The 22512-nt window shown below is 35.2% G+C and overlaps 1 protein-coding gene across 1 annotated transcript in view; it reads right to left on the bottom strand.

Moving 5' to 3' along the window:
* Nucleotides 1-889: 889 nt before the first annotated feature.
* Nucleotides 890-22512, bottom strand: part of ME2 (malic enzyme 2) — a 58739-nt gene continuing 37116 nt past the window's right edge. Inside the window, exons 11-16 of the mRNA XM_060118637.1 lie at nucleotides 22262-22376; nucleotides 19251-19393; nucleotides 13444-13546; nucleotides 6327-6397; nucleotides 5728-5826; nucleotides 890-1751 (exon numbers count right to left, since the gene is read on the bottom strand). Coding sequence (XP_059974620.1) covers nucleotides 1584-1751; nucleotides 5728-5826; nucleotides 6327-6397; nucleotides 13444-13546; nucleotides 19251-19393; nucleotides 22262-22376 — 699 coding nt within the window. The 3' untranslated portion in view covers nucleotides 890-1583. The remainder of the gene's footprint in view (nucleotides 1752-5727; nucleotides 5827-6326; nucleotides 6398-13443; nucleotides 13547-19250; nucleotides 19394-22261; nucleotides 22377-22512) is intronic.

The raw sequence follows: 22512 nt of genomic DNA, 5'->3' as shown, positions 1-22512 counted from the left end.
TGCTTTTTTTACAAAACAGATTGATGATATACCTCTGACTTTACTCATCTGTTAAGTGGATTTAATCAACTGCATTTTCCCATACTCCAAATGGCAATGCTATTTCGAGCATTCTTAAAAACACTGAAATATATTCAAAATTATTGTGAATCAATCTCTACCTATAGGTAAAAGGAGACAGGAACATAAAAATGAAGCCTTTTTATCTCCCTACAGAATATCACATCTAACGTATCAAGGACTGTGGAGGGAAATATAAAATAATGTGCACACTGATATGTAGCTATAAATAATTTTTTGTAGTTAACATTCTAGAATGGGCATTTTTGTTTGTTCCCCCAAAGCAAACTATGTTAGGCTCATATATAGCAATACTACTTCTCAAAATGTTTGGGATTGTTCTTTAGGAACTCTCCAATGTGTAAACCACGTAAAAAAACTGGTCTCACTAGCCAGTTATTACCCATTTTACTGGGATTAAAAATGACATTTACTGGTCTGAACACCTACTTTATTCATTCCCACTTAGCTCTAAATTAATTTTGGTGGTTTCAAACAATTAAATCTATCTTCAATGGAGAAAGAGTTGTCACTACTAATGATAGTTAAAGGAATGTATCATATGAACATTCCAAAATTATCTCAAGTAATAAAGAGCATCACTACTGGAATAAGGGTATAGACTCATAGATGAGTCTAAATATGACTCATTTAGATGTGAAACATGGCTAATCTGTTAGGTCACACGCTGTCAAAAATCATAATTTATGCATCAGGTATCCTATACCCCCTTCTTTAGAATCATCTAGAAGAAAATGAAAATATGTGTTTTTCATAATAACCAAACCTAAATTTCTTGTTGGGCAATAAAATAGCAAAATTGAAGCAATTAAATTTAAGATATTTATTTTAAAAAGTTACACTGAGATTTTTATACACTGTTGAAAACAATGACTAGTTTATTTGTCTAAAGGCAGCAGTACTTCCCATTTCTCCCACGTTATAGTTAAGCCTCAGTTTAGTCCCAGAAAATACATAATAGAGTAGATTTGTCCTGATCTATCTACTGAAAAGGAATTTCAGAGCATGAAGGTAAAATGAAGCAGAAATAAAAGGACATTTTTAGATACTGACAATTTGTCCTGAGAATTTGGTTAAATTTGGCTTCTTCCCAAAATTCTGTACTCATATCCACAGAAGTAAATTTCTATTTTAGTAGCCCTAAAAGAACTGGGTGAGAGAAGATGATTAGCTATAATAGTAAATAGCAAATACTTTGGCAAGAGTCAACAGGAGCACAAGTGAAGACATTCACAAGTACATTTTTAATGTCTCTGATGTGGTATGAGCTACAAATCAGAATGAAAGCATTACGGTCATCTGATTTCAGGGTGCAGGTGGGCATTAACAATGTAGTCAACAGGTCCATCCTGTACAGAAGTGGAGATTCATGGGAAAAAATAAGCCAAGTGGTAGGGGAGAATAAAACACAGAAAAAACCATAAATTTGAGAACGTCCTCTCTTTTTGTCTGAAGAAAGGAGTCCTTGAAGCATGGAAAGTGTTTATCAGTGGTGTGCTTTTCTATTCCGTTGTTGGTGGAGGGCGTGACGCAGGCTCTGGCCAATCGTACACATCCGGCAGCATGGAATCGTATTCACTTCGCCATATTCTTTCTCGAATGTATCTGGCCTTGTCCTCAGGTTCCGGGTATCGGAAAGCCATTTTATTAGCATATAGATATTCTGTAACCTGAAAAATACAGAAGATTACTGTGTAGACTCTGAGTATTAACACATTTAAGAGAAAAACTATTATTAAAATACAAAGTAATGAATTTAGAAGAATGGCGTTTTTTTTCATAATAAAAAATAACATTACTTTGACTCACTTCAAGACATTCACAAACTATTAAAAGATAAGATAAAAACATCTGCACTCTCACCATAAGTTCAATATGTTTTAAAGTGACTTTAAAGTCCCCCCCCTGCCGGATTATTATCAGCATTTCCTTAATACTTCAACAATTTTAAGCTCTACTGTGTGTTGGTCCAGCAGACCTACTTGGTAGCCTGCCCCGCCTGTGTCCCTCCCCACTGCCCTGCTGAGACCGTGTGTAGGAGACTCTACTTCCTAGTCATAGCTGACTGGACTAGGGTGAAAATCTAACCCAAAGTGAGCCAGATGTTTTTCGTCTAGAATTTGAATTAAAAGACATAGAAATTATTATAAATCAGGTGTTGGACACTAGAACTGTAAGGTCAAGTAAAGTTAGGGCTAGAACCTATACATGGCAACTCGCCACCACCATCACTGAGTGCCAGGCATGTTCTATGTGCTTTATGTGGGTATCTCATTTAATCCTCCCAAGAACCCTAGGAGACAAGTACTATTATTATTCTCATTTTATACATGAGAACACCAAAGTTTGAGGAGTTTAAGTAACTTGCCCAAGCTATTTAAAGTGAGAACTGTTGTTTCAAACCCAAAGCATTCTGATCCTAGGTCCCAGACCCTAAACAGTTAAGCTAGGTTACTTCCCACCTAAATTTGCTTGAATTAATTTCTGATCTTTGTGGCAAGCCACACACAATGACTGGTGGTGAAGATAAAGCCTCTGACTCTCTGTTTTGATGTAAGATGGGGTAGTATGAAGAGCTTCCTCACAGGGTAGCACAGTGCCTGTCATCTAGTGAAGTTCTCAAGTTATGGTTTAATTTTAACTTTAAAACAATGCAGTGATACATGGTAAAAAAAAAAATCAAACAATTATGTCTTTCTCCTCCTCTAATTCCCATTCCAAATGGTGACTACTATTAGAGTTTATTTCAGTATTCTAAAAGAAAAATTTAAAGAAAAATGATGGTTATTAAAGATAGTCCTAGGTCTTAGGAGTTTAACCTCACTATATTTTGAGACAGAATTCCCTTGAACAACATGGGTTTGAACTGTGCAGGTCCACTTAAATGTGAATTTCTTTCACTAAATATACACTACGTGATTCCCAGTTGGTTGAATCTGTGGATGCGGAACCTCGGAAAACTGAGGGCCAACAGTAAGTTATATGTAGATTTTCGACTGTGCAGAGGGTCGGCCATTAACTTCCGCATTGTTCAAGGGTCAACTGTATTGTCCAGTCTGTTGTAGGAAACACATCTGTACCCACAGAGAAGACTGTGGGCAAGGCCTGAGATGGGAGGGAGTCCTCCTTGATCAAGCAGGCATGCAGCAGGTGACCGGTGATTGTATGGGGCTGCCCAGTGGCTGTGGGTGGTGCTGGGAGGCAGGTACACAGCACTGTCTGCTCATCTGATCCCTTGGCTCCTAAAAAGGAAAGCCTCAGGACACCGGAGAAGGAGGGGGAAGAGAGACGATCCTGGGGGCTCTGCTCCTATACCAACCCCAGCACAGATCTCCTTCTATGTCCCCATGTACTACCTTTCATGCGGACACACCAGTAATCTAACCAACTGATACATCCCAAAGTTTGTCCCACCTGTAATATCCTATAATTCTCAAGTTGAACTCTATTCATCCTAATTCTGGGCTCTAAATTCAGTTGTTTTACAATAGTAAGGTATTCTGGTTCCTTAGTCTGGCATTTGTGTATCTGTACAAGCTGGTCTTAAAATAACTTCAAATCTTATCTAATGCCTTTTTCCTATCTATACCTTAGACTCCACAATCAAATGAATTGGTTATTTCCTAAACATATCATCCTTTATCAATTCCCAATCTTTGCTTAGTTTATGAGTATTAATATAATGTAACAATAACAATATTAGTCAAAGGGGTAAAATCTTATGATCATCAGTATACAAGTTGAAAGTGTGGTTGATAAATTCCACATCTAATCCTGATATTTAAGAAAATCTTAGTAAATAGTACAAATAGAAGCCTACTTCTTCAAAAATATTTTAAAAATACTTATTTCAATCCTTATTAAAATACAAGGATGCCCTTATCAACCCAATTGTTTAAAACTGATTTTAAGTAGCAACTAATTTAGTAAGATAGGGAAAAATGAACTATACATTAAAAAAAAAAAACTTATTTGCAGATGATTCACAACTCAACAATTCCAAAAGAATTAACTGAGAAACTACGAAAAGAATTAGGATTGTTCAACAAAGAAACCTGTTATCAAATAAATTCATAAATATTAATACCTTCCCTATATATTAGAAATGACCAGTGAGGACATATACATGGAAAGAAAAAACATTATTTTAAAGGATAACAACATTTCTGAATATCTCGGAAAATAACAGGAGACATGCCACATTTAGATGAAGAAAACAACAAAATTATATTGAAAAACTTAAAAAAGAAGGAAAAAACCTTAATAAGTGGAGAAAGAGATTGAATAAGAAAGAGTCAATACAGAAAGACTCAATTTCATCAACTTAATTTATAAATATGACATAGTTTCATACACAGTTTGCAGGGTTTTCTTTAAATTCAAAAAACTGATACAAAAATTCATCCAAAAGAATAAACAGTTCAGAACAGACAATACTGAAAAACCATAATGATGGTTTTAGCATGTATAATGTGTAGTATCAAATAGTACATGTTATTAAATTAAAACAGTGCCTAATAATAGGCAAATATGGTCAGGAACAAACTCTTAGTAAAGAAATCAAGGTTTTTATGTTATCAAAAGGAACATTCCCAATCAGTTGGTGCTGGGGCAACTGGTTAACTATTCAGGAAAAAATGTTTCTCTGTCTCACATCACACACTAAAATCTCAGAGGGATTAAAAGTTTTAAGTTATTAGAAAATGCAGATAGATATTTATGATTTTGGAGTGGGAGAAAGCACTAACATTCATAGGAGGTGAGGAAACAATCCATAAAATAGATCATTCCATTAAAAAACCTTGTGAAAATGGCATGTCAAACAAGTTAAAATAAATGACAAATGGGAAAATACCTGCACCACACAAAACAAAAGGAACATTACCCTTAATATTTTAAGAGCACAGTGTTAGAAAGTAGAAGACAAATATGGAAGGAGTCCTATTGTTCAATAAAAACAAAAAAATTCTTCAATTTAATAAAATAAGTGTTTTAAATAAAAATTATATGCAAAATTAAAAAAAATAATATTGGCAGAGGTATGGGAAAACAGATACACTCATATCTAACAGGGGCAATGTAAAACAATACTTTTTTCTCAAGAATCATTTGGCAATGTGTATCAGAGGCCTTAGCATGTTAATCCTTTTGTTCTTAGGATAAGAAATTTATCTTAAGAAAAAATGATCACAAATGCACATAAAGACTTATCTAAGGATGTTCACTACAATATTATTTCTAACAAAATGAAAAGATGCTTAAATGTCCCCCAAAATAGAGAAATGGTTAAGCAAACTATGATATAACAAAGAGAATTCCGTGAAGCATTAGTGATCATGAGAATTATTATTGATTTACCTGGGGAAAGGCTTACAATATATTAAGTGGAAAAAACTACAGTGAGAAACCAATTTTAAAAACAGGCACAGGTGACTGCATGTATGTGCATTTTTATTATGTGTTTGGGAAGAAAAAACAATAGAAGGCAACAAATGCGAGTTATATTCTGTAGTAAGAATATGAGCAACCTAAAATTTCTTCTTTGTGCCCTCTAAATGTTTCTGATTTTTCTCTAATGAACTTGTGTTACTTGCATGAAGAAAACACCATTAAAATTTATGTGAAGAGGTATAAATTATTACTTACTTTAATAGCAATGTTAATAGAAACTTTCTGAATATTAGCAAGTGGCGGGTAAAGTCTCCCCTGAGCTAGCTCTTTATCTGTCAATTGACTTGTCAGAGCCTGAAGAGAAAAAAAAAGAATTTCACTTTTGTTTGCTTAAATAACAGAATAATAAGGGCTAATAAAATGGGGAAAGGGTTGGGGGAGCAGAGAATAATACAGGTAACATGTTTTCCTTATTTCTAGCAGGAATACACTTAAACCACTGCAGAAATTAAAACTGTTTACCACTAAACAGTAAAGAAATAGCCGGATTTAAAGACTTTTTAAAAAATCAGATTTAAAGACATTTTATCTATGTTGTCACAATTATGTTACTTTCAGATATGTATAATACAGGTACAGTATTTATGAAAAGATTCATAGCTTACAATCCAACACTGGAAAAATGATAAATTAATTTTATGCAAAAGTAGAAGGTAAATCAAAAAAGCAATGGATGAGTAACTTCCTTTCCACTCATAAGGCAGATTTAACCCATTCTCTCTCTGTTTTTAAGATCCATTCAGCTTTATAATTCATCCTTTATAAAATAACCAAACAATATTTAAAACATTTACCTTTGCAGCTTCTAGGAAAACATGGTCACTAATATGCCGGGTGTTACAGAGAATAACAGCTAAAGCCACACCTGGAATACATTTTAAATAGTTTACGTAGTAAGGTCACTTCCAATTATGAAAGTAGCCAAATAAGTTCCTAGATTTAGAGCAAATTAATGGTAACCCACCCCTACCCCAAACAGCCCCTTCAAAAAATGAAGAGGTCAAGAGAAAACAGAAATCTGAGCACTAAAATTAAGTGATCTTTAACTGTTATAATTCTTACTTATTAGAAGAAATAATTTTAGAAATATCAAATGGCTTTTCTCAATTTAGTTTTCACATTTATCAAAATTACAAATGCATACAATTCATCAACAGTTGTTACAAAAACATAAATTCCTGGGACTTCACTGGTGGTCCAGTGGTTAAGAATCCGCCTTCCAGTGCAGGGAATGGGGATTTGATCCCTGGTTGGGGAACTAAGATCCCACATTCTGCGGGGCAACTAGGCCCATGCACCGCAACTACTGAGCCCACGCACCACAACTAGGGAGAAAGCCATGCGCCACAAGGGAGAGCCCGTGCACTGCAACTAAGACCCGACGCAGCCAAAAATACATAAATAAATATTTTTTTAAAATGTTGATACTGACTTAAAAAAAATCAATTCCCAGTCCATCTCTAATCCTCCATTTCTTGCTCTACAGAAGTAACTACTTTTAATTCTTTTAGCTGAGTATTTTAATATTTCTCTCTCTCACAGCTTGCTTCTATTTCTTCTGATTGATTTTTAGTTTTGGAGATCACCGACTCCTTCCTGTTGGAAATAAGTATTTAGCTTTCTTGCATATTTCCAGCCCTCTTACCAATATAGTTAGAGCATAATTTTGGTTGAATCAGTGTTCAGTGTTTATATTATTATGACTTCATAAGTGCTCTTCACAGCTGAGCCGTGTATTAACATTATATCCTAATTTTTCCTCTTCTGCCTTTTTGTTTTCCCTAAAGTTATTGTCCTGCTTTTGCCTTTGATTTTTTGGTACTTAAAATTACTTCATGCTGAGACACTTATTCATTTAGTTGTCTAAATCATCTCGTAATTTCAGCTATTTCACATTTCTCTAATTTCATCCTCGAGAATAAATCTCTGCTGAAACTCCAATCTGGCTTGGTTGCTCTCCATTCCAGATATGGAGCTATCATCCTGGAAACTCTCTTCATCTTCATGGGGATTCCCTTTGCTTCTAAGTTGAGTCCATTTCCTAAATCTCACTTCTTCCTAGGATTTTTGTTACTCTCTTTTTTGGGTAGGATATATTCTCCAGTAGTTTTCTGAAAAACAGTGCATAGGAGATACATTTCTGGAAATCTTGCATTTTTTGTTTGTTTGTTTGTTTGTTTTTTGCGGTATGCGGGCCTCTCACTGTTGTGGCCTCTCCCGTTGCGGAGCACAGGCTCCGGACGCGCAGGCTCAACAGCCATGGCTCACGGGCCCAGCCGCTCCGCGGCATGTGGGATCCTCCCAGACCGGGGCACGAACCCGTGTCCCCTGCATCGGCAGGCGGACTCTCAACCACTGCGCCACTAGGGAAGCCCGAAATCTTGCATTTTTGAAGAGCCCCCGCCAGCACCCCAACACACACACACACACACACACACGCACACACATGTTTTTACTACCTTCCACTTTATTTGATAGTTTGTCTGGGTTTAAAATTCTAGTTTGGAAATAATTTTCCTTCAGAATTGTAAGGTATTATTTCAGTACCTCACAGCTTCCAGCATTGTTGGTGAGAAGTCTGGTGCCAGTTTGCCTCCAGATCCTTTTTCAACAATTATCTTTTTGCTGCATCTCTGGATGTAGGATCTTTCTTTGTACCTAATGTTCTGTAATTTCACAATGTGTGCCTTGAGGTGCATTACTTTCGCCCACCATATTTGGCACTTGGTAGGTGGGCCCTTCCTATCTGGAAATTTGGGTCTTGCAATTTGGGGAAATGTTCATGAAGTCTTTGATAATTTCCTTCCCTCCACTCTTCTGTTCTCTCTCCCTGAAATTTCTACTTTCTGATATTGTACCTCCTGGACTAGTCCTCTAATTTTCTTTTCTTTATTTTCCATCCTCTGATCTTTGCTCTATTTCCAGATGACTTCTTCAACTTTTTCTTATAATCCTTCTACTGAACTTCTCATTTTCCAGAGCTCATTTTTGTTTTCTAATTTTTTTAAAATAAAATTCTGTCTTGTGTCTGGAATATTTGTCTCCATGAGGATATTGAGCTTTTTTTTTAACATTCCATTTCCCCACATAATCTGTTTTTTTCCTAAACTGCTTTTTTCTGTTTGTCTATTTAGTTTCTTTTATGAAATAAACTGTTCATATAAGGGATTTTCCTTAAAATCCCTTTCTTTGAGTGTTTCTCATATGTAAGAGTTAGGAACTTAAAAATTTTTTTGCTATGAGCACAAATATGGCAAACCCTATTCGGGTTTCACACTATTCAAAGAGTATCCCAGCAGTCTTTGGCCAGAGTGGGGAAGTATGGTAACTCAGTTACTCAGGGATGGGAAGAGGATTATGGTGGTTAATAGCTTCATTATTTTAATCTAGCCTCTAGATAACTTTTTTTAAGTTGAGTATTCATTCCATCTACGTTTAATGTAGTTAATTAAATGTTTGGGGCAAAATCTATTGTCTTCTTACGTTTGTCTATTCCATATTCCCTTTCCTATTCTTTCTTGCCTTTTGGATTAAAAAAGAAAAATCATTTCATTTCCTCCCCTAATATTCTCTTATCATAGTTTGGAAGTTCTTCTAGTCTTCTAGTGGTTATCTTAAAATTTATAACATGCATTCTGATCGAAGTTTCATGTTAATTTTTAGTTTGCCCTCCTGCCAGACAATGGAAGTTTCTCCTAACAGTTTAACTCTATGTAACCAATAAGGTATTATTGTTGTGCCTTTTAATCTTGTCTCTATATCTTTCAAAATCCCACATCATTATTGTTTTGCCCTACACATAAAACGTTCCTTTTGTTTAATATTTGAATACTCAAATATTCACAACTTTCTTTGCTCTTCATTCTTTCCTACATCTCTGAGCTTCTAGCTGGGAAGACTTGTCTTTTGCCTAAGCTCTTTAGAATTTACTTTCCTTTCTTACATGTCCGCAGATGGTGAATCCTGTTTTTTTCCTTTTCTGAAAATATCTTCATTTTGTTTTAATCCTTGAAGGGGCTTTTCACTGTGTAATGAGCTCTAGCTTCACAAGTATTTTGTAGAAGCCACTCACACAGGTCACTCCACTGTCTTTTGGCATCTTGTTGCTGTTGAGAAGTCAGTTGGCCTGACAATTATTCCTTTGAAGGAAATCTTTTTGCTCTGGCTGAATTCAGTCTTCTCTTTGTTGTTGTTTGCTGAAGCCTCACAAGGATGTTACTGGATGTAGATTTCTTTTTACTTATCCCATGTGGATTTCACTGAGCTTCCTGAGTATTGTGTAGTGATGTCATCTGTCAGTTCTCAGCCATGAGGCCTGTAAATATTGCCTCTGTTTCACTTACTCTCATCTTCCTCTGGGACCTCAATTAAATGTATATCAATTAACGGTATATATCTGTTTTTCTATATTTTCCCCTTTTTTTGGTCTCTGGATCGTTTCTTCTGGCCTATCTTCCAGTTTATTAATTTCCTTTGGTCTAATCTGTTATAAGCCTCATTTACTGAGTTCTTAATTTATTGTATTTTTCAATTGTAGAATTTAGTGTTACTTGGCTTAATTTTTCAAGCTTGGCTTTTATCCCATAAACATAATAAGCGCATTTGTTTCATAGCACTTGTCTGATACTTAGAGTTCCAGAGTTTTCTTTTTGTTGTATCTGCTACTTCGGCTTGTGTTGGCTTGTCTCTTTATGTGCTTCATTATCTTTTATTTCTTAACTAGGGTTGTATTTGAAAATTTATTTGTAAAAGTAACTTGAGGAATAGGATAGTGTTATCTTGTACCAGAGAAGACTTCTGCTTGCTTCTGCCAGGCACCTGTGGGCACTGATAGGCCAAAACAAAGGCTTGAGGTTTTCTAGATCACCTCAAGTGCAAACTATACCCACACTCCAAGGTATAGTCCTTTAAGGTTTCAGCCCAAAGTGGGAGGTGGCTCACTAGCATCCCATCCTTTACAGGTGCCAGACTCCAACTCTTGACCTCTCTCCACGAAAAGCACAGCTTTACCTCTAGGTCACTTCTTCTTGATTAGGAAGGCTCTGGCCCTTTTAGGTTTTAATTGTGTTGTTCATCCAAGTATAATTGCTGGAGTAGGTAATTCAAACATTTCCAAAGCCTTGAGTTTTTAACTGCTTTTTGATCGTTCTTTTGGCCAATCCTGTTTCTAAGCCCATTTTAACCTCTGCTACCAAGTCATTCTTTTGTCTATATTTATAGTCCTAATAACTGTTATTAATAAAGTTAGAACATTGAAATGTTATATAAAAGTAATCAACTGCCAAATTCTCTGTTAGTCAAATACGATATTAAAAATGGCTTTGTTAAAATCAACAGAGAAGTATTCTTTTCATGGTCTTTACGCCAGAGAAATATTGTTGGATGGAACAGACTGATTTTGAACATTATCACGTTCTACAAGTGATGGCAGAGTTCTCAGTGATGGCAGAGTTTCTGTTACAGATGCTAGATCTCAAGAGACAAGCAGAACGGAACTCTACACAACCATTCTGCTGGGGGAAAAGGAGGAAAGTGCACTAGAAAAAGGACGAAAGTGCACTAGGATATTCACAGGCCCAAAATCTTTATTTTAACAACAGTTATAATAACGTGCTTCCTTGATGCCAGCCCATGTGTGCTATAAATCTGTCCTAAAATCTTAGAGCCTGCTGTCAGTTATTCAGGGAGACGCCCACAAGGAGAAAGACACAAGTACAAAGGAAATTCATGCCCAAACACTATTTTACTCAACATAATTCTTTCATTAAAATGAATAAACTAAGGATTACCAGAAACTTCTGGAAAATAAACAGCACAAAGGAAGAAATATTTAAAAGAATCTTAATAACTCTCAGGAGAGATCTGAAAGGATGCTGCAAGCTTTAAAAAAGTGGCTATTAAAAAGTTATTCCATGACAAGAAAAGGTATTGAGAGTAAAAAATAATATTTGAACCTACTGAGTTGATGATATTATATTAAGCAATTATTATTTATTTCCTTTGGTGTGATACCACTATTATGGTTATGTTTAATTTTTTAAAAATTATTTTTTTAGTGACACATACTGAAGTACTTATTAATGAAATTATATGATGTGTCTGATTTGCTTTAAAATAACCCAGTGAAGGCAGAGTGGGTGGGAGTATAGATTAAATAACGCTGGTTACAAATTGATAACTGCCAAAAAGTGGGAGAATAGAACATGGGATTTCATTATTCCCTCTACTTTTGTATATGTTTGAAATTTTCCATAATAAAAAAAGACTGTTGAAACAAAACATAAACTAGAAGTGCTAAAAAAAAAAGGAAAAAGGAAACCAAAACAGATACAGATAAATGAACAAACACCACAGAAATCCCCCATATTATAGAACAAAAAAGGTAAGAGGTGAAGAAAATATGAATAAAAGTTACAAGTCAGGGCAACAGAGGGATATGACCATGGTCTAACACAAGTTCCATAAGGGAAAAACAGAAATAATGAAAGGAAAGAAATGAGGGGAGGAAAAGACAGAACAAAAAATCCTTTGGAAGAGAAAATATAGTGAATTGGCCCACCTGCAGACATGCATGATAGATGGAAATCAAGCCCAAACCTGGATGCATCCCACTAATATTTCAGAAATCTAAAGATAAAGAAAACACTGAAACATTTTTAGGGAGACAAAGCTAGTAGGTATAAAGGAATGAGAATCTCATTGACACCAGATTTCTCATCAGCAACCCTGGCCACTGAAAGTGAATGGAGAAATGTTTCCAAAGGTCTGACAAAAAATGACTTTGAATCTACAAATCTCTACCCAACCAAACCATCAAGCTAGAGAACAAAATAAAGACATTTTCAGATATATAAAAACTCAGTTTTCATCCATGCTTCATAAAAAGACTTATTCAAAGATGTATTCCAGAAAAATGAGACGAAGAGTGTACATGGGCAAGAGAGAAGCACCACAGAAATGATTTGCTGTGGGACAGGATCAGGATGAAATGAAGGAAGCTGGCAAGAAATTAGAGGAGGATTCATTATACTTGACACTTAAAAGACTTTGAGTGTCAAAAATTTTGTTGATCTAGAATTGCAGGTTCTACTGTATTTATCAAACCACACTCTTGTTTAGACATGAATAACATAGTTATGTAATTTCAGAATCAATCCAGAGACAAAACATGGAAAACAACAGAACACAATGTAAATTTCAAAAAAAAAAAAAAAAAAAAATTTCTCTGCAGTGTAGAAATATCACCAACCATAGTTGAGAGAGAAAATAAGAAGATATAAGAAAGCTAAATACCAGATTTTTTTTTTTCATTTTTCACTGTGGCAAGCTAATAAAAACTGTCTTAAATTGCTTACAAAAGCTCTTTATTACATAAAGGTAACTAACAGGAAAGCTAAAAGTAGTAACAGAAATTGAGAGGTAGAGAGAGAAAGCAAGGTATTAGGAGGTATTAGGTATTACGTGTGGACTATTACTTAGATTTCACAGTTGGAAGTTCACACAGTCTAGAGTTGGAAGAATCAAGGGAGATAAATATGCCAGTCATGATGGTAACCATCAGAAAAACTCAAAGGAAACCACAGTGGTTATAGCTGATAGATAAGGAGGTACCAAGGAGAGATAAAGAGGTTAAGTAATTTTTTAACATTCTGTTCCTTTTGCATTTTTATGAACCATGTACTACTTTATTTCTATAATAAAAACAAATTTAATGAATGGTATGAATAAATAAATTTTCAGGAGAAATAGAGCAAGTTGGATTTGCTGAATTCCTTGAGTTTTCCTGTACATTCATAGCAAAATCCTGTAAATACCACTGTTTTTTAAATCTTAAATTCTAAAGAATTTCATAAGGAATTTTAATGTAATTATTAATGATTACTCTATAACATAAATAATGGTGGCATTTACCTGGAAAAATATATACATTGTTTCCTTGACCTGGTGTAAAGACTTGCCCATCACTGAGTTTCACTGGCTCAAATGGACTGCCACTGGCAAACAAACATCTTCCCTGTTGAGAAATGAAATAACCTCAACTTTGTTACTTTCTGTGGACTAGAAAATTGAGGTGAATTAAAACAAAATTAAACCCTGTAGTAGACCAATATACTACTTGCAAAACAGGCATAATTTACTATATAACATAATTCTCTCATTCAAATCCTTATTAGAATAAGGTTTGTTTTATGCATAGCAAGCATTCAAAGTTGAAAAAGTCCATTAATAAATTCTTTAAAACCTGACACTTCTATTTCCTTTAAAACTTAACAAATGTAGACAGCAAAAAAATATCATCCCTAATAATAAAGACTGCTATAAACATCTGTGAATGAGGGGAAAACATCAAAAATTAAACTGCTACCATTTACTGTACATCTGCTGATTCTGGCTCTGTACCAGGTACTTTATATGTGTTAACTCAGTTAATTTAGCCCACATAGAAGGCTTATGAGATTATCATCTCCATTTCACTAATATATATTTTAAAAAAATCTCAGAAAGCAAAGGCTTAAATATTTCCAAGTACTTTGTAAAAAGTCACACATCACAACTGTAGCAGTTAAATTTAAATCCAGATTTTTATAACTCTAAAAACCCATGGTTTTCTATTATGCTACAATGCCCCCCAGATAGGCAGTTTATAGAACAGGCATATGGTATAACCACAGTCACAGAAAAACATGGCATGTTGTCTTGTTAAAGAAAAGGAAGTCTCCAAATTTGTTGTATCCATCAATTTTAGTACTGTGCTCTATAATAGCATATAATACATTTTACTAGCACCTTCAGTATTTCTAAGAGAATTTGGTGCCCATGGAATTGAAAAGTACCTGAAGGTTAATTTATAAATCCTTTATACATAACTTTCCCCCACAAATTCCATCTGTTGCACCCCTACCTGACCAAAAAAAAAAAAAAAAAAGGCAAGAAAACAATAGTTTTCAAACAGGATTACTTATCTTGGAATACTTGAGGTATAACTAAAGGAAGTCATGTTTAAACAGCTACTTAGATGAAGTTAAAAGGTGATTCACAGAAAGTTGAACTATCTCCACACAGTAGGATGCACAAAATGACATGACACCTAAACATTTGACAGAGTTATTTTAAGTGTTTAGATAATGCTTTACTTTTCCCTACATCTACAGATGTGTATTATAGCAAGAGTGATTATTCTTTGAAATATAGTAGACCCTTGGCATTAGTGGATTTAGCACTCAAGAATTTGACCCTTTGGACAACCTGAAGATCTCCCATGTGTAGTAATTATTACTTTTATAAGACATACTTTCAATTTCAAAATGACCTCAGGTTTATGTGTAGAAGCAAGTCAACTGTGCCAGTGGTGGGCCCAGGTGAGTGTCTTGGACCTACAACTCCAGAAAGCTATAGAATTTTCTACAGATAGTTATTACCATTCTCTACCTGTTCTAAGCCTAGTTTTATTTGTGACAAAAATTTTGTTTCTTTGAAGATCATGGTTAATGCCATACGAGTTACCACAATGTATATAATAACATAGATTATTTTTGTGCCACCATTAATTTTAATAGATTTACAAAGTGGATTATACAATATAGCTCTTTATGGGGAAAATGTTATGTCCTCATGATATCAGTAAATTTGGAGATTTAGAAAGATCTTGGGCATCTTCTCTAGAATGGCAAGATTCAACAGCAGTTCATCTTCTCCAGGCCATTTTTTTAAACATCTTTATTGGAGTATAATTGCTTTACAATGTTGTATTAGTTTCTGCTGTATAACAAAGTGAATCAGCTATATGTATATATATCCCCATATCCTCCCCAACTTGCATCCCCCTCCCTAATCCACCCCTCTAGGTGGTCACAATAGGCCATCTTTTTTTTTTTTTAATTCTTCTTCTTTCATAATCAACCTATAGCTTAAATGTGGCAAGAACTTAATGATAACAGTATTCTCATTCTGAAGTCCAGGTTAGCCTATTCTTTGTTCTTTGAGCAACTGGCCATTAAAATATGAAAACACTTTTTTTAAACGTATTTTTCATCCCTAAGCAGCAGAGGGTGTTAGACTAGCACTGAGACATCCCTCCACCAAAAACAAAAGGACACTTAAAATTTTAGCAGTAACTACAAATACATACATTTATGCCATTATTTTATGTAACACTAAGAAAAAAATTATGTAAAATTAAACTATGACACAATGCTTTTTTACCATTTTTAAGAGATAACACAATTTCAAAGTTAAAAAAATTGTGAGAAAATTTGCATCTTAGAACTGATACAGTATATCATCAAACTGGTTTCCTTGAGGAATTTTTATTCATTCAAACGGTGTACATCTATTACAATAACATTAATTCAAAAAATAAAATTCTTAAATGTTTGAAGTCTTCTACTGATATACTACTACTGCCCAAAACATTTAAATTTTTCATATTTTGGAAATGCCAAGACCCATAATACATGGAGTACATTTATCAACTAGTCTTTGTGTAAGACTAAGATTTAATTTGGGGGGCAATAACCATTAGTTTTAAGTAGTAAAGACAGGTGAAGAGGATGAGCAATCAAGCTAATATTAATACCACTCTTTGGTAAAGAAGTAAGGCAGTATACTAAAGAGACTGATTTTTTTTTTTAATATATCTGTATGCTGACTTTGTGGATGAGTTCAAAAGAAAAGATTTCAATAATTATTAGAAGTTTCAGTAATTATTATAACTGTTGGAAGCCACTAGTCAAGTGAATTTATTTTGACTAACACAAAGTGGCAATATAGAAACAAAAGGAATTTTGAGAGAATATATGTGTCAAAATAAAATTTATAACAATGAGAAAAAAACAATGCTAAATATATCAAGAGCATGAATATTAAGTTCAGAAAGTTCTGAGAGTTCTACTTTGGCAACAGTCTTCTAGGTTGTTTCACACCAATTCTCCCTCTGGTAACAATGAGAAAAACTGGATAAAATATATTAAAAATATGTTTTAAGGAAGTGGGAGTGCTACCAAGATAGGGAGAGCTTGGAGGTGGAGACAGTCAAGATCCAAAAAAAGAGGAAAGCTAGGTATTCGGGCCCAGCATTTGAAGCTTTCCTCCTTCAGGTGAGTGATTTCAAAAGGAAAATCTGTGGCTGAGTGCCTGAGCACTGAAGTTATCAGGAGTCTCATGATGACAGAGAGAGAAAAAGTATACTTCAGAGACCACTATGGGTGAGGGGTGCTGATAAATACCCCAGGTTTGGGCTTCCCTGGTGGTGCAGTGGTTGAGAGTCCGCCTGCCAATGCAGGGGACACGGGTTCGTGCCCCAGTCCGGGAAGATCCCACATGCCGTGGAGCGGCTGGGCCCGTGAGCCATGGCCGCTGAGGCTGTGCCTCTGGAGCCTGTGCTCCGCAATGGGAGAGGCCACAACAGTGAGAGACCCGCATACTGAAAAGAAAAAATATATATATATACCAGGGTTTTTGATTCATACCCAAGAGAAAATGTAAACTGTGGAAACAGATGAGGCCTCCCATGGACTACATCCTGCTGAATTATATGGAGCTGCCCCAGACTGACAGCCTCCAAAAGGAAAGGCAAAGCTCCTATGGAGGAAGGTAACTTCATTCCGAGCGTCAAATTATTCCTACTATTCTTCATCCACACTACCTAGCACTCAATAAGGAAGTGAAAGACAGAAGTAAAACTAGGTTTACAAAAAGACAAGAACTGGATAACCAAGAAGAAAGACAGCTAATAGAAATGGACTCACAGAGAGTGAGATATTTGTTACTATCAGACATTAACCTTAATTATGATTCATATACTCAAGAAATTAAATGACAAGACAAAATTTTAGCAGAGAACTGAAAGCTATACAAAAGAATCAAATAAGTAATTTAAAAATATTGTTAAAATTGTGAGGTGTGATAATACTGCAATTATATTTTTAAAAGAATCCTTAACTTTTGAGAGATATACTATAATATTTATAATAAAATGATATGTCTGAGACTGGTTTCAAAATCTAAGGTGAGTAGGATGTAGAAGAAACAAGATTGGTAATAAGTTGATCACTTTTGAAGCAGGGTATTGGTACATGGGAGTTAATTATACTGTTCTTTCTACTTTTGTGTATGCTTGAAATTTTCCATAATAAAATACTTTTAATAGAGACAAAAACAAAAAATTTATTAATTTTTCTCAAGGGTATGACCTAACAATTACTACTCCTATATATCACTGTAAACAAGGCTTTAAAAATCACTTCCTAAACAACAAAGATTTACTGTATAGCACAGGGAACTATATTCAACACCTTGTAATAACCTCTAATGGAAACAAATACAAAAAAATGAAAAAGTATGTAACTGAATCACTTTGCTATATACCTGAAATTAACACAACATTGTAACCAACTTAAAAGAAAAAAATCACTTCCTAGAGTCACTTAAAGATCACTTGCAAGAACAATACAGAAAGTGATTACATTGTGGAGATTACAAATATATCTCTACAGAACAGTAAGGGAAAAAGAACTGTCCTAACGGTATATAAGCAGATACTTTTAACTGGGATATAACCCAGTGGCAGTGTCAAAGAATTCAAAAGAGCTAAATTTTAAACAATTTAGATGAAAGTAAAAATTTGTTCCAGAGAGCTGTCACATGACTCAAAAGAATGGCCCTATGATGCTGAAGATACATGTGAAGAGGGTAAAAACAATTATTTCATGACATGTGAGGGCAAGAAAGTAGTATTTATAAATTGATTATTTTTATAATACGTGATTTTAAGGCTGTGACGCTAAATTAATGAATTATGGAAAGAATGAAATAAAATTCCACAAGTGAAAAATACAATAAAATTAAGAACCTAACAACAGATTTAGCACAGCTGAAAAGAGAATATGCAAACTGGAAGATAAGTCCAAAGAAAATCACAGGATTGAAACACAGAGAACAAACAGGATGGTATACATAGAAAATAGTGTAAGAGACATCTTAGATATGGTGAAAAAGTCTTGACATTCACATAACTGGAGTCCTACAAGAGAAGAGACAGACTGTGTCCAAAAAGACATTAAACCACAGATTCAGGAGCTCTACAGTCCTCAGGTGGAATAAATACAAAGAAAACCACACCTAAGTCCATAGCAGAAAAACTGCTTAAAACGGAAGACAAAATGGTCTATCAAAAAGAAAACAGAAGTCAGAAAACAAAAGAATGATACATTCAAAGTTCTGAAATAAAGTATCTACCAACTCTGACTTATATGCAGAGTGAAACAATATCCTTCAAAATGAAGGCAAAATAAAGAAATTATCTAGAGAATTCATCAGACCCACACTTAAAGTAAGTTCTTCTGGTAGAAGAAATAATCCTAGATGGAAGCACAGGTATGCATGAAGGACACAATGGCAATAGAAAATATTAAAATGTAGGTAAATCTAAATGAATAATTTTTGTTTAAAACAAAAAGAATGTCTTTGGGGATTTAAAATATAGAGAGAATTAGAATTCACAACAATAGCACAAAAGGCCTGAGGGTGTTAAAATGGATATATAAAGTAACTGCTTTCCAGAATTGATACAAGCAATAATTTACATCAGAATTTGATGATCCATGGATACATGCTGTAATCTCTAGAGCAACCATAAAAAGAATTATTCAAGAATGTATAACTAATAGGCTAATAGAGGGAAAATAAGAGACATAACCAATTCATACTATTATTAATACCTCTGTAAGTGTATATGCTTCTTCAGCTGTGCACTCAGCTTGTGCTGTAGGATTACTTAATGCAAATATTATAGGCCTTTCATTGATATCAGCCATGGCTTTGATTACACCAGGAGTGAAAAGTCGGCCAGCTCCTGCAACTCCTGTAATAAAATAAGGGGGGAAAAAAAAGGAACTTCATTACAGGTAAAACATAGCCTTCTCATCAATAGCATTTCTATAATAGGTTTAACGAAACAAAAGCACAGGTAAATATAAGACCTGTGCTTATCCCATTACAAAGATAAGATTTTGCATTGCTGAGATAATTCCAATCTTAAATCTGAAAAGAGAAACAATAAAATGTTAAAATTTTTCACTTAAATATTTATTGTCTACCCCAGATATAGTAAACTGTGGGCAATAAAAAAAAGAGTACAAGACTACCTCCATCATGTAGCTGTTGTCTAACACAGGGGTCCCCAACCCCGGAGCCACGGACTGGTACCAGTCTGTGGCCTGTTAGGAACCGGGCCGCACATCAGGAGGTGAGTGGCGGGTGAGGGAGCAAAGCTTCATCTGCATTTACAGCCGTTCCCCACTGCTCGCATTACCACCTGAGCTTTGCCTCCTGTCAGCATTATGGTGAGCTGTATAATTATTTCATTATATATTACAATGTAATATAATAGAAATAAAGTGCACAATAAATGTAATATGCTTGAATCATCCCAAAACCATCCCCCCTCCCTGTTCTGTGGAAAAATTATCTTCCATGAAACCGGTTCCTAGTGCTAAAAAGGCTGGGGACCACTGGTCTAACAGGCATAGAACTTCAGCTATTTTTTTTCCCTTTAACTTTTTACTTTATATTGGAGTATAGCTGATTAACAATGTTGTGATAGTTTCAGGTGCACATAGAGCTTCAGTTTACAAGGTAAAAAGAGTTCTGGAGATTGGTTGCACAACAATGTGAATGCACTTAACACTACCTCACTGTACACTTATAAATGGTTATGGCCAATTTTATGTTATGTGTATTTTACCACAATTTAAAAATTGTTTTAATTAAAAACTTGCACCTCAAATGTTAACTTGTTAAACTCTGTGGTATTCATTATAAAATAATAGGAGTTCAGAAGTGATAAAAGATCTTCTTGACTAAAGCAATCCACTTTCTTTCTTTTCTTTTTTTTTTTTTTTTTTTGCAGTACGCGGGCCTCTCACAGTTGTGGCCTCTCCCGTTGTGCTCAGTGGCCATGGCTCACGGGCCCAGCCACTCCACGGCATGTGGGATCTTCCCAGACCGGGGCACGAACCCGTGTCCCCTGCATTGGCAGGCGGACTCTCAACCACTGCACCACCATGGAAGCCCCACAATCCACTTTCTTTTTTTTTTTTTTTTTTTGCGGTATGCAGGCCTCTCACTGTTGCGGCCTCTCCCGTTGCGGAGCACAGGCTCCGGACGCTCAGGCTCAGCGGCCATGGCTCACGGGCCCAGCCGCTCCGTGGCATGCGGGACCCTCCCGGACCGGGGCACGAACCCATGCCCCCTGCACCGGCAGGCGGACTCCCAACCACTGCGCCACCAGGGAAGCCCCACTTTCTTGATAGAGTTCAGTTTAGTGACCTTTTAGTAAGCCCCTACAATGTCTCAGACACTATATTAGGCCATTAGGATATAAAAATGAGCATAATGCAGGCAGCTTATAGTTGAGAGAAGAAACAACAGAGTAAACAGAAAATCAGAAAACTTGTAACAGGTGCTAAGCATGCAGTGCATAGAAGCACAGCATGAAGGAAGAATACTTAGCCCATGGTGGGAATCTGGGGATGACCAAGCAATGCCTCCCTCGGCTGAGTGCTTACACAGTTCATCCAATAAGACTTACATTCAATAGTCAAAGAAATTTTAAATTCCATTTTATAAAGTGATATGTAATAGAGAAAAATACTGATCTGGAGACCAAAGTTTTAGTGTTTGCTCGGTCACTACTGGCTATATGAAATATTCACAAATCTTGGGCAAGTTGCTTAACATCTCTGTGCTTGTTTTTCTCATGTAAAAAAGGAACTTCTACTCAGTGTTTCCCCATGTGGAGGTGTGTGGACATAGTCTTAGGAATCCATGAGTTCTAAAAGAATTAAACATTTTTTTCTTTTTGTTTCCTTGACCCTCCAGGGACTGAGTCAATGGACAGATTCTTAGGTTTCCATACTGAGTTTTGAGAGAGACACACTTGCAATCTTTAAGATTACTTCTCACTCTAAAAAATTATGAGTTCTAATCAGTGAAGAAGCTAATACAGACATCCTTTTCCTAACCATAAAGACTGTTTGAGACTTAAACCAGTAAGTTTACTATATAACATTCCACAGGGCTCCTCCAAGAAATTGGCAAAATTACAAGAAAAATTATAGATTCAAATCTTACAGCTATATAGGAAATGAAATAGTCCCTCTTTTAAAGACTTTTACATTTTCTGCTCTGAACTTAATGCCATGTTGCATAGTCTGATGTCAGCTATGCAACGCCTGACTCTTAAAACATACCAAAGGCTTACAGCTTTGTTGCCAATGAAAATCTTTGACTCTGCATAGGATTTTCTTGGTCTCTCAAATAACCTTGGGCTTTTTCAGGTTTTGAGCCCACCAGTCATACCAACTCTAAAAGCAAAGCATGATCAATCACACAGCTTATAGAAGTTAAAAGTACAGGCAACATCCATTAACAAAACTTTACACACTGTACCTAAAAGCTACCACATACAACACAGGGAACATAGCCAATATTTTATAATAACCATAAATAGAGTATAACCTTTAAAAATTGTGAATCACTACATTTACACCTGTCACTTATATGATATTGCACATCAGATATACTTCAATTTAAAAAAAGCTATCATAGAAAACATTATATATGCTGAAAGCTAGGTAAAATCTGTCATTTCATTTTGAGTAATCCTGCATGGAAGTTATAACTGGCATTACACAGGTAAGTAACAGAATGACTTGACAACTTTACTTACCAATTATAGCTGAAGGTTTAAGTTTATTTACTGCATCTTCAAAAGTATCAGGTACGCTCTCTGGGGCTAAGTGAGCAAATGGTTCCTGATGACTGTCTATTGTAGCTTTCCGCCCCTGAATTTTTAGATAAAATACAGTTTTTTAGTAATTGCTTATTAAGGATTAATTGAAAAGACATCATTATAAGTCACATATTGCTTCTACAATAAGAATATCTTTTCATTTTCATGTACATTTCTTTCTTTCTTTT

The sequence above is a fragment of the Mesoplodon densirostris genome, chromosome 15 (genome assembly GCF_025265405.1).
Source record: "Mesoplodon densirostris isolate mMesDen1 chromosome 15, mMesDen1 primary haplotype, whole genome shotgun sequence".
Lineage (NCBI taxonomy): Eukaryota > Metazoa > Chordata > Mammalia > Artiodactyla > Ziphiidae > Mesoplodon > Mesoplodon densirostris.
The sequence above is the reverse complement of the archived record's forward strand: the minus strand, read 5'-3'. Positions and strand labels throughout refer to the sequence as shown.